Genomic DNA, 14,700 nt, shown 5'->3' on the forward strand with positions numbered 1-14,700 from the left:
CGCCCCCTCACTGAGACACCAGGTACCCAATTCCCCCCGCCCCAACGTCGGCGCCCCTGATAAAGCTCCGCCCCAGCCCCAAAGGACCAATGCCAACTGCAGGAAGCAAGCAGCCGCAAAACCGATTATTTCTACTTCCGGTGCATTGCGTCCTCGCCTTTCCAGAGACCGGAGGGGGTTCTCGTGCTCTCGCGAGAGGCGGGAAAGAGCGCAGGGTTTGAAAGATGGCGGACGACGTGGACCAGGTGAGTGTCTTCTGAAGAACTCGCTTCGGCGCGGCTTTCCCACGCCCAGGCCTGGCTCTGCCCCACTTTGCCCGTCAGGGTTGCTTTCTCCAAGCTCACGGCAAGGTGGCCAATTACGCCGCCTCTTTCTGGGTCTTCACGGCCTTAATCTGCGTCTTGGTTAACCGCGCCTCCTCCCAATTTTGCCTCAGGCCCTGAGATTTTTTTTCTGTTCGAAGTCCGCTGGAAACTAGTTATTCCTCACTCTCGTCGCTTCCTTTCTCTTGAGTCTCACCTTTTTCCGTAGGGTGGGGAATAATTATCCTTGCCTGCCTCACGGACCTGTCGGGATTCTGATAGAAAGCCTGATAGTACAGTTAAGGAGTTGTTACCGTTACTGAGCGCAGCAGTTGTTGCACAGTCAACAAACACCTAGTGAGCATCGTCTTTGTGTGGCTGGACACCGTTCTGAGCACCAGGGACACTGGCATTGACGTACGTGGTCCCTGGCCCCACTTGAAGTTTATATTCGGGGAAGGACGGGTAAAAAGTAAACATAAGTGTGCGCGATATGCGGGGCTGTGATGTGGTATGAAGGCAAGCAAGGAACTGGTATTCAGTATAACTGGTGGTCCTGCAGGCTTTCTCTCCCGCTCTCCTTTCTTTCCAAAATGCTCTTCCTCAGATGTCTTTGTGGATCAGGTTACAGCTTGTTCAGCTTTCCACTGAAATCTCACCTCCTCAAAGAGGACTTCTCTGGCCACCTGGCATCAAACGGCACTCTCCAGTCTGCTTTATTTTTCTTCCTAGCATGTTATTGGTTCATATTAAGTATATGCTTCTTTATTTAATGCCTGTATCCCCCAACTGGAATGTGAGTGCCTTAAGAGCAAGAGTTTTGTTCACTGTTCTGTCCTCGGGGTTTAGAACGGTGGTGGAAACACTCAACAGATATTTATTGAGTGAATAAATCGAATGATCAGGGAGTCCGCTTTGAAAAGGCAGTGTTTAAAACTACGGGATGAAAAGGGTGGACAGTGGGTAGTAGGGCACAGTCACGTATATATCCTTACAGTGTTATGATTACTTATTTATATGCCTCTCCCCACTAGAATGAACTTGAGGGCAGGGACTGACTTCTGTATCATTGTAATCTAGTATTTGGTTAGCTGGTCCTTAACAAACACCTCTTGAACTGGGGATGGGGACTACGTGAGTCAGTATTTTTTCTTCTTTTTTTTTTCCCCTTTTACTCTATGTTAGGGCTGTAGAGCCTGTAACATTCAGTCACCTTCCTGAGCTTACTGAAGCAGCTCTCCTTGAATAATCTTATCAGCTCTCCTGGCTTCAAGCATCCCTTCCATACGGACCCCGGTCATCCTAGCCTTGGTCTCTTTGAGACTTGTTTCCAACGGTTCTTTAATAGTAATAAAAAGAACCATTTATAAGTACTTTTCTGTTTGCCAGATACTATTTAAAATATATCAAATACTTAAGTTAAATACATTAGCTCTAATCCTCACAAGAATTATGACGGGAAGATTGTGGATTCCTCATTTTGTAAACAAGGAAACTGAGAATTAGAGATGGCATGATTTTTTAATCCCAATTTGTAAGTGTCAGAGTCAGGAATTGAACCCACACTGCCTGACTCCAAAGCCAGTGCTTTCAACCAGTATTCTATACTGCCTGCTAAATATATTCATCTTACTGACCAAATGGCACCCTAAACTCAACTTGCCCTGTACTGAACTCATAATCCTCCCTCAAACATTCATCTCTGCTTAGCATTCTGACTAGTATGTGGTAGTCATTAAATGTAAGTTCTTCAAATTACTAAATGATATTTGAGATAAAGCTGAAGTCTGAGAGAGTGACTCCCTACACACTGAAATGGGGTCAGATCAGACAGTTTGGATTTTGAGGGAACAGGGTGCCGTCATGATTATTTTGTCATATAACTCCCTTCTGTGTACGTTTGTTTCAGCCCTCATTTGTCTAGCACTTACTCTGTGTCAGGCACTGTTCGATGCCTTCAAATATGTCATTTAAGTTAGGTAGGCACTGTCGTTATACACATTTTGCGGATGAGGAGGCTAGGCATAGAGGGGTTAAGTAATTTGCCCACAGTCATGCAGGGCACCGATAGTTCATACACTTTACTCTCTAGTACTGTATTACTAAGCCTGTTTCTTTTATCAGCAACAAACTACCAACACTGTAGAAGAGCCTCTGGATCTCATCAGGCTCAGTCTAGATGAACGAATCTATGTGAAAATGAGAAATGACAGAGAGCTTCGAGGCAGGTTACATGTGAGTAAATTTACTAAATCACCTTGAAATCAGATTATTTCCTTACCGTTGCTCCCTTGTCCCACCCCTTTGAAATGTAGAAACTGTCCACTCTGGAAGAGTGTTTGGATGTAGACAAGGAGGAAGTGGAAAGTCAGCCATATTTCCAAAAGCCAGATGCAACTGTGTTTTATTCATATTGTTAACATTTATTTCTCTTAACGGAAATGGTGTGTTTATTAAAGAATATTTTCATTTCTTTCATTTTATCCTGTTTATTTGTAAATAACATTTATTTGTCCTCCATTCTCATTTAAGTGTTCTTTAAATTACTGACGTATATAAATTTGTGTTTTGTTAAAAATTTTAGACAGCACAGACATACATAGAGTAAAAGGGAAAGTGCCATTTCTTCTTTTGAGTCTATAGTCTTTCAGGTCTTCTCTATATATCTACACATATATACAAGAATGTGTGTCTGTATGTATATATTTACACTATATACACCACCTCTAAAAATAAATGGGATATTGCTATACATTTTGGGGATACCTTTCTTTGTCACTTAATTGTTCTTGGAAATTATTGATCACGAGTGCATATAAATCTCCTTTATTTTTTTAAATGACTATGTAGAATTCTGTATATGGTAGCAGTGATATTAGGATTGTTTTCCATTTCTTACTACTATAAGCATTTTTATACATCGACCTTTGTGTATATCTGCAAATATCTCTATGGGATTGGTCCCTTGAGGTGGTCGCATTTATTCATGAAGAGAGTATACTAAAGGTTTTGCCTCCTCTTGATAACTCGTTACTTTCCTGAGTAAGTTGTTTTTATTACTACCATTCTACCCTAAAGTGATTAAAAATAGCTACTTTTTATTGAGCATTAATTATATGCCAGGTACTGTTACTCTAAGTGTTTTGCATGTCATATCTTATTTAATCTCTGTAACAACTCTATGAGGGTAGATACTCATTATCCCGTTTTACGTTTGAAGAAGCTCAGGCTCAGAAAGATGAAGTTACTTTGCTTAAGGTGACACAGCCAGTAAAAAGAGGGCCAGGCTAGGAACCTAGGCAGTCTGACTTCAACCCCCTCTTAAGTACTATGACTCTACCTAACATGAAACCTAAAGGTAAAGAACCTCCTGTGCTTGGAAAGGAAGTGGGGACCTAGTAGTCTTAAATTACAGAAAGGAAGAAGAACCCCAGGTAATGGAATAGTGGCAACTTCGCAGAGAAAAATAGAATTGAACTTAATCACGTGGGCCAGTGGCAAGTAGACAAACACCCCAGGACAGACGTGTTGCCTTAACTCTTTCTTGGAGGCTTCTTCAGTTCCCTGCCTACACTCAATTGTCTCTGTACTGAATGACCCCCAGCCTTTTGTTTTCTGGCCCTTATCTGTAGATCTTTGCCCCCGTTTGTTGCTTTGCCTAGCAGTTCCCTGTGTTGCTAATTGGCTATTTTTATTTTGATGTGAGCTGGTGAACCATTTAACACTTGGCTAGAAGTAAGCATAAGTGGGTTCTAAACAAGCCACTCCCTCCCTCCCACCCCCTGGAGCTTCACATTTTAGTAAAATGCATGAGCCTTAGAGCTTGGATTGAGGACATCCCTGAATATCTGAGTTGCAATATTTGTTGATCGAGCCCACAGGTGCCGAAAAGCTGGTGTTCTGGTGAGTTTTGGTGAGGCTATAATGTGCAGGGTGTTGCTCTACTTACTTTACTTTGTGGTGTTTAGTTTAGGACAGGGTGTGTTGAGTGACAGGGTCTTGTGCTTTTAGGAGACTGCATTGCCGTCATCTTAGCTGTTAAAGAATTTTATTTCCTTTATTGTATCTTTCTTGTCACGCTATTACAGATGGAATTGAAAGAAGTACACTGAAAGGTATATGAACTGGCTTTTTTTCATAATTAAATATTATAAATATTTATGTGACTGCCTTAGATAACAAATAGGGTGGGCACGTTAAAAATAATTTCAAATTATTTTGAGTAATTCAGTTTTGACCATCACATTTTATATTTGTATCAGGTCAATTAAGTTATCATGGAGATGATTGGCAGAGAAACAGTATATTAGCACAGCAGGATTATTTTTAATTTGCATGTAAAAGTTTGTGGTGTAAGTATTATGTGTTACTTGTAATTGAGTGATTTGCATATTATAAGCCCTGTTTATTATTTCCTAATTTGCTTATTACATTTCTTGGTCCCTCACCTTCCCACTTCAGGCTTATGATCAGCATTTAAATATGATATTGGGAGATGTGGAAGAAACTGTGACAACGATAGAAATTGATGAAGAAACATATGAAGAGATATATAAAGTAAGTCTTGCAGTTCCATTCATCGCTTTTAAAATGTCAGTTGTTCTCAGAATCCAACAGTTATTTATGGAAAGCCTGTCGTGTTTTGATACCTATTCATGGACTCAGTAGAGTGTAGCAATTTAAAAAACCAAAGGCATTGGGGTTGGACAGACCTGGTTTCCAGTGCTGGCTTGGCCACTTCCTATCTGGGGTACGTTGGACAAGGGAAGTACCTTTGCAGATGTAACTTCCTCACTGGTAAGCAGGAATACAGTCACTTCTGTCGTAGGGTTGCCAAGATTCGTTGAGATATGGCTGTGTAAGATGCCTCTGTGTGCTGGTGTATAACAGTAATACTGGACAGTGTTTTGTTTGATGTGGACTTACGTATCAATACTTACTAGAAACTAAAACTGAGAAATTTTTAAAATATTTAACTAATTAAAAATAATAAATCGATTACATTTTGACATAAGTAACATTTTTATGAATAATAGCTATATTTTCTAAAACAAAATATTCAGTGAGACGTGTCTTTGTTTTATGTTTTGCAAATGCTTGGCTTAATAGACAACAGCTAGTTACTCACATCTTTGTTTCTGCATTTAATCTGTTGCGCTATATTGTGAATGTCACACAGATAGGTAGTTGGAAAGGGAGGAGTATTTCTTGTGGATACTTGCCTTTGATACTACACCCAAACTCAGCAAGCGGTAGTTTCTTAAAGGCTAGTTGTAGTGTAGAATCTGAAACTATATCAGTGAACTTTTCATTCTCTTGTTATATGCAAATTCATTGGTCTACCTTGCGCTTGGAATGGATTTTTTATACATGCATGATTTTGTAACATCAAGCTCTGGTCGTTTGGAAAATATTGGTTCACTGAATTGTGCAGATCTTCCAGATATTGGCACATTTTGTTGTTCAGTCTTTTAAGTATTGAGAAGCCACTCTGGCCCTCAGGACTGCCTGGATTCACATCTTGACTCCCTTGCTTACCAGCTATATAATTGTACCAGTTACCCAACTTGTCTGTGACTAAGTTTCTGTATCTGTAAAATGGGGATGGTAATACGGCTCACTTCATACAGCTATTGAGGATTCATTGAGAGATTCCGTGAAAAGCCTTCAGGTGGCGACAGGCACATAGTAAGTGTTCACATGTCAGCCTTTGTTGGGTTTTGTGGTTCTGCTTTATCCCGGCTTTCCTCCTCTTTTCAACCACTCCCGACTCCGTGGCTAGTTTTCTTTCTCCCTCTGAACGTGGGATTTTTTTTTAATCTGCTTTTTTTTCCCCCTCAGATGTCAATTAGTAATTACTGTTTGTTATAAGCCATCAGTCTGTAATAATAGTACAGCATGAAAGCTTGAGCTCTGGCTTAACAGATCTCGGTTCAAATCCTGGCTGCTGGTGATTAGTTATGTGACCTTGGGCAAGTTCTAGAAATTTTTTAAGCCTCAGGGACCTCCTCTGTAAAATGCCAATACAATAATTGTGCCTTCCTCCCAGGATTACAGGTTGCAGTGAATTTGGTGCTTGTAAAGCTGGTGGCAGGTGGTGATTGGTGGCCATTATGATTATGGATAAATCTGTGTCTCTAGCTTTTTTCTTTTCTGAGCTTCACTCTCTCATTTCCAATATTCTTACCGAAAATATGTCCACGTTGGATGTTATCTCAAACTCAGTACATATAAAACTAAACTTCTGGTGTTCTTCACCTTCAAAATGAGCTCATTCTCAATCCCCTGTTTCTGTTCATGATTTTCTCAGTTTTTTGGACGTTATATCTCAGAATTTTATATAACAAGTCAGCCGAAAACTTAGTGGCTTAAAAGTACACACGTTTGTTAGCTCACAGTTTGTGTGGGTCAGGTGTCAAGGCTCAGCTGGGTCCTCTGCTTCAGGGTTTCTCACAAGGCTGCACAAGGGCTGGGTTCTCATCTGAAGGCTAAAGTGGGGAAGGTTCTGCTTCTAAGCTCACTTTCGTGGTTGTTGAGAGGATTCATTTCCTCGAGGGTTTTGGACTGAGAGCGCCTCAGTTTCTTGCTGCAGGGCCTCTACCACTGGCAGCTTGCTTCATCAAACCCAGCAAGAGAGCTGGCTAGCAAGGTGGAAGTAACTATCTTATGTAACCTAATCATGAGAGTGACATCCCACTAACTTTGTAGATTCTACTAGTTAGAAGCAAGGCACAAATTTTACGCACACTCAGAAGGAGGGGGTTACACAAGTGGGTGAACACCAGGAGGCAGGGATCCTTGGGGGCGATCATAGAAGCTGCTTACTTGTATCTCCAGAAAACTATAATTGAATTAATAGAGAATCATTTCAGATGAAGTCGTTTCCATATGAAGGTAAGGTTGGAACTTTTTAGTTCAGAAGTATGACCACTGAGTGAGGGATTTGAGTAAAATATATCAGTTATTTTGATGAGCGCTGACTCCTTCACTGAACTGGCTAGGGTAAGACTAGGTTGCCTTTTGCAACTAGAAGGAAACCAGAAGGCAGTGCTGCTTCCTAGTAGCAGACAGCAGACACGATCCTTGTTTCTCTGAGAGTGATTCTCAGAGTGTGTTCCTCGAACCAGGGGTATGTGCAGACCTGGAGTGTGTCAGAAATGCAGGTTCATGGGCCACACCCTGGCCTACTGAGTGAGGATCTCTGGGCATGGAGCCAGGAAACAGCCCTAAAGGTGATCTTATGCACATTGAAACTTGAGAACCACTGCCCTGAGAGTGTATTATCTGGGAAAGAGTTAGATACATTCATGGATGACACATAAGTGTACTTGATTTAGCGTACTACATTTATAGGTACTACTTGAATTTACTGTTGGGACTTCTCCTTTTATGTTAGTTCCAGTACCCAAGACGCTCATAAAACCTGGTTCTTACATTTTTAAAAAGTTCTGAAGACATAGCTATTACCAATATTTTCTGCCTGGTGGAGAGAGAGTTCTTTGTCGGACCTACATGTGGTCAGTTGTGGTACAGATTCCTGTAAGCTAAAAAGGATAAATTAATTGTCATTGCCCCACCCACCTCCACTGTAGCACAGCAGGGACAGGATATCTGCTGCCATAAAAACTCCCTTTCAGAAAAGGAAAGGACGGGAACGTAGAGCAGTTACTGGTCCTTCACACTGATGGATCCCCTGGGGAGGCAGTAGTAGAAGAAATCCCTTGTTTAGGTCTTGTATGTCCTGTGTGATATTTGGGACATCCTAAAAAAAATTCTTTTTCATTTATCTATAATTCAAATTTAATTGGGCGACCTGTATTTTTATTTGCTAAATCTGGAGGCTGCAGAACATTCACAGAAACGTCTCACTTATGCTGGAAGACTCAAATTGTCAAAGGCTTTTTTCAGCCAGGCTATGTATGGGTTCTTTGGCAATACCATTTCTTTAAAAACTTATGACTTCATATATTTCTGATCTGTTTATTTCCAATCAGTTCTTTGGGCCAGTCACCTCAAAGTCTTTTTCTGTACAGAACTTGTAGACACCTTTATTTCTTTAGTTCCTCACCTCTAATTTGTGTAACTACCTCTCCCACAAATTAACGTTGACTACCTTGAGTCATTTGCTAAAGTAAATTTGGGTGGGAAAGGGACACCCTTAATCTGATCTTCCCCTCAGGGCTGAGCTTGTTTACCTGAGAAAATTTACAGGGCCGCTTTGTTCCTTAACGCATTTTTATTGCTTATCGTCCACAGTTGGGAGTCTAAAAACAGTTGGCTTTTATAACATCATGAATGCTGTTTCTTGTAATCTCTGCTTGAAAACCAGCTAGTTCTCACCTAAGCTCATCTCTTCCTTACACTGCCCTGCCCAGTGCATCAGGTTAACAGCAGCACTACTAACGTTTGGCTTTTTCCAACCTCTTCCCCAGAACCTGTAGGTTTGGGACATCTTTTGGGCTACCTTTGGAGTCAACATTTACTTAACGTTTTGCCGAGGCATGAGAAAATTTCAGACCTTCCATATCTGTTTCCTTACAGCCTAAGGCTTGTTCCCTAGGCTAATGCAAAAGGTATCCATTCTGTATATGAGTGCAGTAGCACATAGAAGCAACACAGGAGGGCTTAGCACAGTAGGATTTTATTTGTACCCACACAACGGTCTTTAGTGAGGTTTTAGGTCGGTACAGTAGCTTTCTTCCAGGTGCTCAGTCAGGGACCCAGGCTTCCTGGCTCTGCCATCCCCAGGGTTCTCCATAATCTGACTGAGTCCATGGTCGCGGGAGAACACAGAGGCGCCTTTGTGGGAGGTTGCTCATCACTTCTGTTCACTTTCCGTTGGTTAAAACCCAGTGCGTGGCACCATCTGGTTGGCAGGGAGCATGAGAAATGTGGTCTAGCTGTGTGCCAAGAAGAGGGGCAGAAGGGGCTGTGTGGATAGCGGACGCCTCTGCCCCAGTTGTGTTCCAGGAAAAGAAACAGTTAGTAGATGGTTCTTTGTGCCACAAAGGTAAGTGAACAGGTTTTTTAAGCATTTTGTTTGTGTTATGATGAATCTGTGGTTTTTTGTTTTCAAATTTCTTTCTCGAAAAATAAATAATACTACTACAAATTTGTATAAATGTGTTCTGTGTTTTTTTTCCTCTTCCAGTCAACAAAACGGAATATTCCGATGCTCTTTGTCCGGGGAGACGGTGTTGTGCTAGTTGCCCCACCATTGAGAGTTGGTTGAAACAAAGAATTTATCCTGTGTGGAAAATAGGAGATTTTGTATGATTGCCTCTTTAAATGTAGAAGATACGCAAAAGAGAAACCGGCGTACGTTTTGATTTTAAGAAATAACCAAGAGTTCTTCCACTTCTGAAATAAGTTGATTTGCAGATAACTCACAAATTCTTAAGCTAAATGGCATTTTTATTTTTGTCCAACCCTTCCAATAAATGTGATCACCAAGATGCAGAACTTTTTCAGGAGTTGATTTGCTCCATTGTTTTTTTCGGACAATTTCTGGGTTTCTTTCTTTAAATTAAATTTGATGTTTCCTTTTTTGATTTTTAATGCAGTCTCCTGTCTTGTGAATTCTTTCAAATAAGCACATGTGTTCCATTCACTTTATTTGTACACTTTTGTGTTGCATCTACTGTGTTTGCGGCACCAAGTTGTCCATTTGCTTCCCTTCCTGGAGTCTTCTGGAAAGGCAGTTGTTGAAGCCAGTAACTGCAGGACAGTGAGGTCAGGGCTGATGGCGTCATGCAGGTATGGGATGCCGTGAGAGCACAGAGAAGAGCACCATGGGTGGGCGGTCGTGGTGGTGGGGCTCTCGTTGTAAACACTGGCACTGCAGTGAAACATGGGAGGCTGGTTCTCTTTTCTCTGGCCGGGTTATTTCTAAGGCCAGGCTTCAGTGGTTGTTAATCCATTATCTAGCACAATATGCTTAACATATGCACAATATTTTAAGCCACGTGCAAGAAAGATGCTTTCTTTAAGACGTTGTGTAATAAGGTTTCATTTTATTCCTTGTGCCTGTTCCTGCAAGTTAGTGGAGAAGAAAAAAACAAGTGTGGGCAAGCTGACAGATGCCTTACCTTACATGAGTAGACAGGAAAGAACCACTCACTTCTGCCAGCCCGCACTTTGTCCACAGGCTTCAGTAGTCCCAGGACGCAACCTGTTTATACAGCAGCCTGTTCACTGTTGAAGGACTGGGACTGTGGTTCTGATGGTAGCAAGTGGTTGATCCTTTAGATCACCCTTTCTGAGTAGAATGCTTGCCTAAGTGCTGATGATGGTGATACATGTAATAATTGTCACCTTTTGTCGAACAGAGTACACCAGGCAAAGGCATTTTGTGTACGCCTTCCTATTTAATCCCTGCAGCAGCTCTCCTGCAGGATGTTACGAGAAACTGAAGCTCCATGAGCTTTCGTTGCTTGTCTGTGGGTCAGAGGAAGTACCTGTGTGAGTGAGTGGGCCAGGCGTGTGGTGCAGCTCTGGCTCCTAATGTCCACCACAGCCATGACGGCCACTCTGCGGTTCTCTCCACGTTGCATTTATTTTTAGTGGCATCTGATATCCGTGCCTAATTCCTGAGTACTTCTTCTACTCCGTTCTTGGTCATCTTTCTCTTTTTTCTCCTAAAATTGATAGGTTACAGCAGAACTTTTTTTGGCTGTGAGGACTTGTGTACATGCACACGTTTCTGAAAACCATGAACCTTACAGTCGGACACAGTTGCCATCGCGTGCACATAAAACTCAGCAGCCCCGTACAAATGTCCACTTACTCCTGTCTGCTAAGATACAGGGAGGGGGCAACAAAAGATTTAACTGCAGGATAACCATCTGCGTGTTACCAGATGGGGGTTTTGCGAGCCCTTTTGGAGCTCACGCTACCTGCCTGGAGGGTTGGAGCTGGGACCCAGTCCACAGCAGGGGCCGCTCAAGCAGCGTCCTGCCACAGATCCCCATCAAGCCTTTCTCTCCAGGTCTGCAGGGGCTCTGCCCTCTGATAGGGCCCCCGGAGCCATACCTTGGACTTCTGGTGCCACATAGCACACCGAGCTCTGGCCAGCTGGACGGCCCGTTGTCGTTGGAGCCGGTGACTGGTGGTTTCTGCAACGCGGTGTCACGTAACTCAAGGGGAGCCTTCTACCCATTTTTCCTTTGGAAACCTCTCAAGCAGATGCCGTACCTGGATCCCCGCGTTGGTGGATTCCTGAAAGAGATTGTCGTGAATTGTCACGGCTTCCCACAAAGAAAGGTGGACAGACAGAACGTGGAACTACACACTCAGCTTTGAGATGAAATGTGCCCAAATTGAAATCTGAGTAACTTGAGTATCGCAAGTAAGACTAAAAGCATTAGCTACAAGTGGGCAATTTTCACACATTTTAAATGGTGGTTTTTGTAGATCTGCCCAAACTAGGCTGTTTTCACACTTCCTTTTATTACATATACAGGCAGACCGCGGGGCTATTGCAGGTTTGGTTCCAGACCACTGCAGTAAAGCGAGTCACAGGTTTTTTGTTTTCCCAGGGCATGTCAAAGTTATGTTTACACTATACTGTAGTCTATTAAGCGTGCAATAGCATTAGGTCTAAACAATGTACATGCCTTAATTAAAAAACACTTCATTGTTAAAACATGCTAACCATCCTCTGAGCCTTCAGCCAGTCTAAATCTTTTTGCAACAGTAACATCAAAGATCACTGATCACAGATCACCATAGCAAATGTAACAATGAAAAAGTTGGAAATATTGCAGGAATTACTAAAATGTGACACAGAGACATGAACTGAGCAAATGCTGTTGGAAAAAATGACGCCAGTAAACTTAATGCAGGGTTGCCACAAACAATTTTAAAAAAAAAAATGCAATAAAGTGAAGCACAATAAACAAGAAATGCCTGTAATATATACCTACATTGATATTAGCCTGTAGTCAGAGGGGAGGAATGTTCCATTGCGTGAACAGTTGCCAGCTGTGAGCAATGCTCACCTGCACTGGACAGGGAGAGTCACTGAAAATTCCAGGAGTCATCCTGGCAGGAACCAGAGGCTCATTAATGTTTTTGTCCCTCAGCTCTGCTGAGCTATGTGGATTTCATTCTTGGGCAAGCCCTGCCTGGTAGCAGATCCAGGCTTACAACCTACCTGCTTGCCAGCTGCAGTGATCTCATTCTCGATTGGCTCACGTGCTGGTCCATGACTAGTCATCGTGGCCAAGAGAATACAGGGTTCTGATTGGAACTAAGAGTCAGATTATCCCTGCCTGGGCCATGTGGTCTGAGGGTGGAGAGGGGTAACTTCTCTAAAGGGAACCAGGGCAAAGAGTGGATGGGAGCTGGAGACAAAGAATGCCTGCTACGTAAGAATAACCTGTAGTCTCCTCTAACTTCTACAAAAATAAGCCATTTTGATACTTGATTATTAGTAACAAATTTCTTGGAACACACCTCATAGCAGACATTATGATTTGAAGCCATCACTCTGGAATCTAGTAGGAGGCCCTCGAGCACCCTGAGCGGGGTCGGTCAGTGTGTAAGGAGCTTAGATGTGTTCCATGGCTGGGCCTGATAGTAACGAGTCCTCTTGGGGGGCCGAGGTGGGGACCTGTACGCAAGAGGGTATTCGGCTGAGAGTAGGTATTGGAGTCCTCAGAGCTCTGAGGAGGGTGGTATACTTGCATGATATGAGTGAGAAACAGCGAGCCCCACCCAACAAGGGGCTTTTTGTGAGCAGGGACCATTGTCACAACCCCAGCCCAGGGCTTGGCCAAGAGTGTGTCCCCAATAAATGCTGAATGGCTGAGTGAGTAAACCATAAGAAAGCCAGTGACAACACTATGGGTGGAAAGGCTAAATGGTACTCTTTTTTTCAGCTTTATTGAGGCATAATTGACAAAATTGTAAGATATTTAAAGTGGACATTGTGGTGATTTGATATAAGAATACGTTGTCAAAGGATTCCCACCATCTGGTTAATACATCCATCACCTCATATTCATCTTTTGTGTGTATGTCTGTGTGATGAGAACTTTAAGTTCTCCTCTCGGCAAATTTAGATTATGTAATACAGTGTTGTCAACTTAGTCACCATGGTTTACATTAAATTGTCAGATATTACTCATACCTGAAAGTCTGTATGTTTATACCAACCTCTCCCTGTTTCTCCCACCCTCCAGCCTTTGAAAACAATTTTTCTATGAGTTTGACTTTTTCCTTTTTTTTTAAATTCCACATATGATACATGCAGTGTTTGTCTTTGTTTGGCTTATTTCACTTAGCATAATGCCCTCAAGGTCTATCTACATTGTTGTAAATGGCAGGATTTCTTCTTTTCTCGTGGCTGAATAATATTCCATCATTTAAATATATATGTGTGTATATTATATATGTATGTATATTGCAACTTCTTTATCCATTCAGAGCAAATGGTACTTTCAAAGTACCATTGCACATTGTTTTCCAGATACTTGTGATGTCCTGCCCACAATTGGACACTTTTTGCCCTTCTAGCCATCTTGCCCCCATTACCATTTACCTGAGAATAGCAGTATATGCCAACAGTAGATACCTAACTATTCATCAATTTACATGGAAAACTAACACCAGAAAATAAGAAAGCCAAGCGTTTTATTTTTTTTAATTAATTTATTTTTGGCTGAGTTGGATCTTCATTGCTGCACGTGGGCTTTCTCTAGTTGTGGCGAGCAGGGGCTACTCTTCATTGCACTGTGCAGGCTTCTTATTGTGGTGGCTTCTCTGCGGAGCATGGGCTCTAGGCACGCGGGCTCAGTAGTTGTGGCACTCGGGCTCTAGAGCGCGGGCTCAGTATTTGTGCCGCGTGGGCTTAGTTGCTCCACGGCATATGGGATCTTCCCGGACCAGGGCTCAAACCCGTGTCCCCTGCCTTGGCAGGTGGATTCTTAACCACTGAGCCACGAGGGAAGTCCACCAAGTGTTTTAATTCCTTTTAGATCCATTGCTCAATTTTAATACCTGGAGCACGTAGGTTCTTATTTTCTTGCCTGCTTCTAGAAGTTTCCTGGATGTAGAAGTAGCATGCCCCAGCGCAGGTTCTGATATTGATTACAACAGAGGAATGTTTTCTTGGCAGTCATCCTACCCACCTACAGTGCTATGGGGATCTGGGCTCTAGGTGTTGACAGGACTCCCGGAGTTGCCCTTGGTGGGTTGGAAGACTGACCACAGAGTCTGGAGATGTGGTCAAGTCAGATAAACCTGGCTACAAGTCCCAGCTGTGCCACGGGCCAGCTGGGCAAATTACTTATGCCCTAAGGTCAGCCTGTAAGGGTTGGAAAGCTTTTCTATAAGAAGCCCAGGACAAAGCCAGGAACGTTGCAGACACATCACAGACCCCGGTTCAGAAGTCACA

The 14,700-nt window shown here is 42.6% G+C and overlaps 1 protein-coding gene across 1 annotated transcript; it reads left to right on the forward strand.

Annotated features, from left to right (window-relative positions):
* Nucleotides 1–114: 114 nt before the first annotated feature.
* On the forward strand, nucleotides 115–9,860 carry LSM3 (LSM3 homolog, U6 small nuclear RNA and mRNA degradation associated). The gene is made up of 4 exons (XM_032650225.1): nucleotides 115–245; nucleotides 2,427–2,537; nucleotides 4,764–4,859; nucleotides 9,454–9,860. Exons 1-4 carry the CDS (start codon nucleotides 225–227, stop codon nucleotides 9,532–9,534), a joined length of 309 nt encoding a protein of 102 aa, XP_032506116.1. The 5' UTR covers nucleotides 115–224; the 3' UTR covers nucleotides 9,535–9,860.
* Nucleotides 9,861–14,700: the final 4,840 nt, after the last annotated feature.

This window comes from Phocoena sinus, chromosome 11, assembly GCF_008692025.1.
Source record: "Phocoena sinus isolate mPhoSin1 chromosome 11, mPhoSin1.pri, whole genome shotgun sequence".
Lineage (NCBI taxonomy): Eukaryota > Metazoa > Chordata > Mammalia > Artiodactyla > Phocoenidae > Phocoena > Phocoena sinus.

Excerpts from the sequence above, each read along its gene's own strand:
- LSM3 (XM_032650225.1), top strand. The coding sequence starts at position 225 with ATGGCGGACGACGTGGACCAG. Across the intron at positions 246-2,426 it reads TGGCGGACGACGTGGACCAG|CAACAAACTACCAACACTGT; the intron begins GTGAGTGTCTTC and ends TTCTTTTATCAG. Across the intron at positions 4,860-9,453 it reads CATATGAAGAGATATATAAA|TCAACAAAACGGAATATTCC; the intron begins GTAAGTCTTGCA and ends TTCCTCTTCCAG.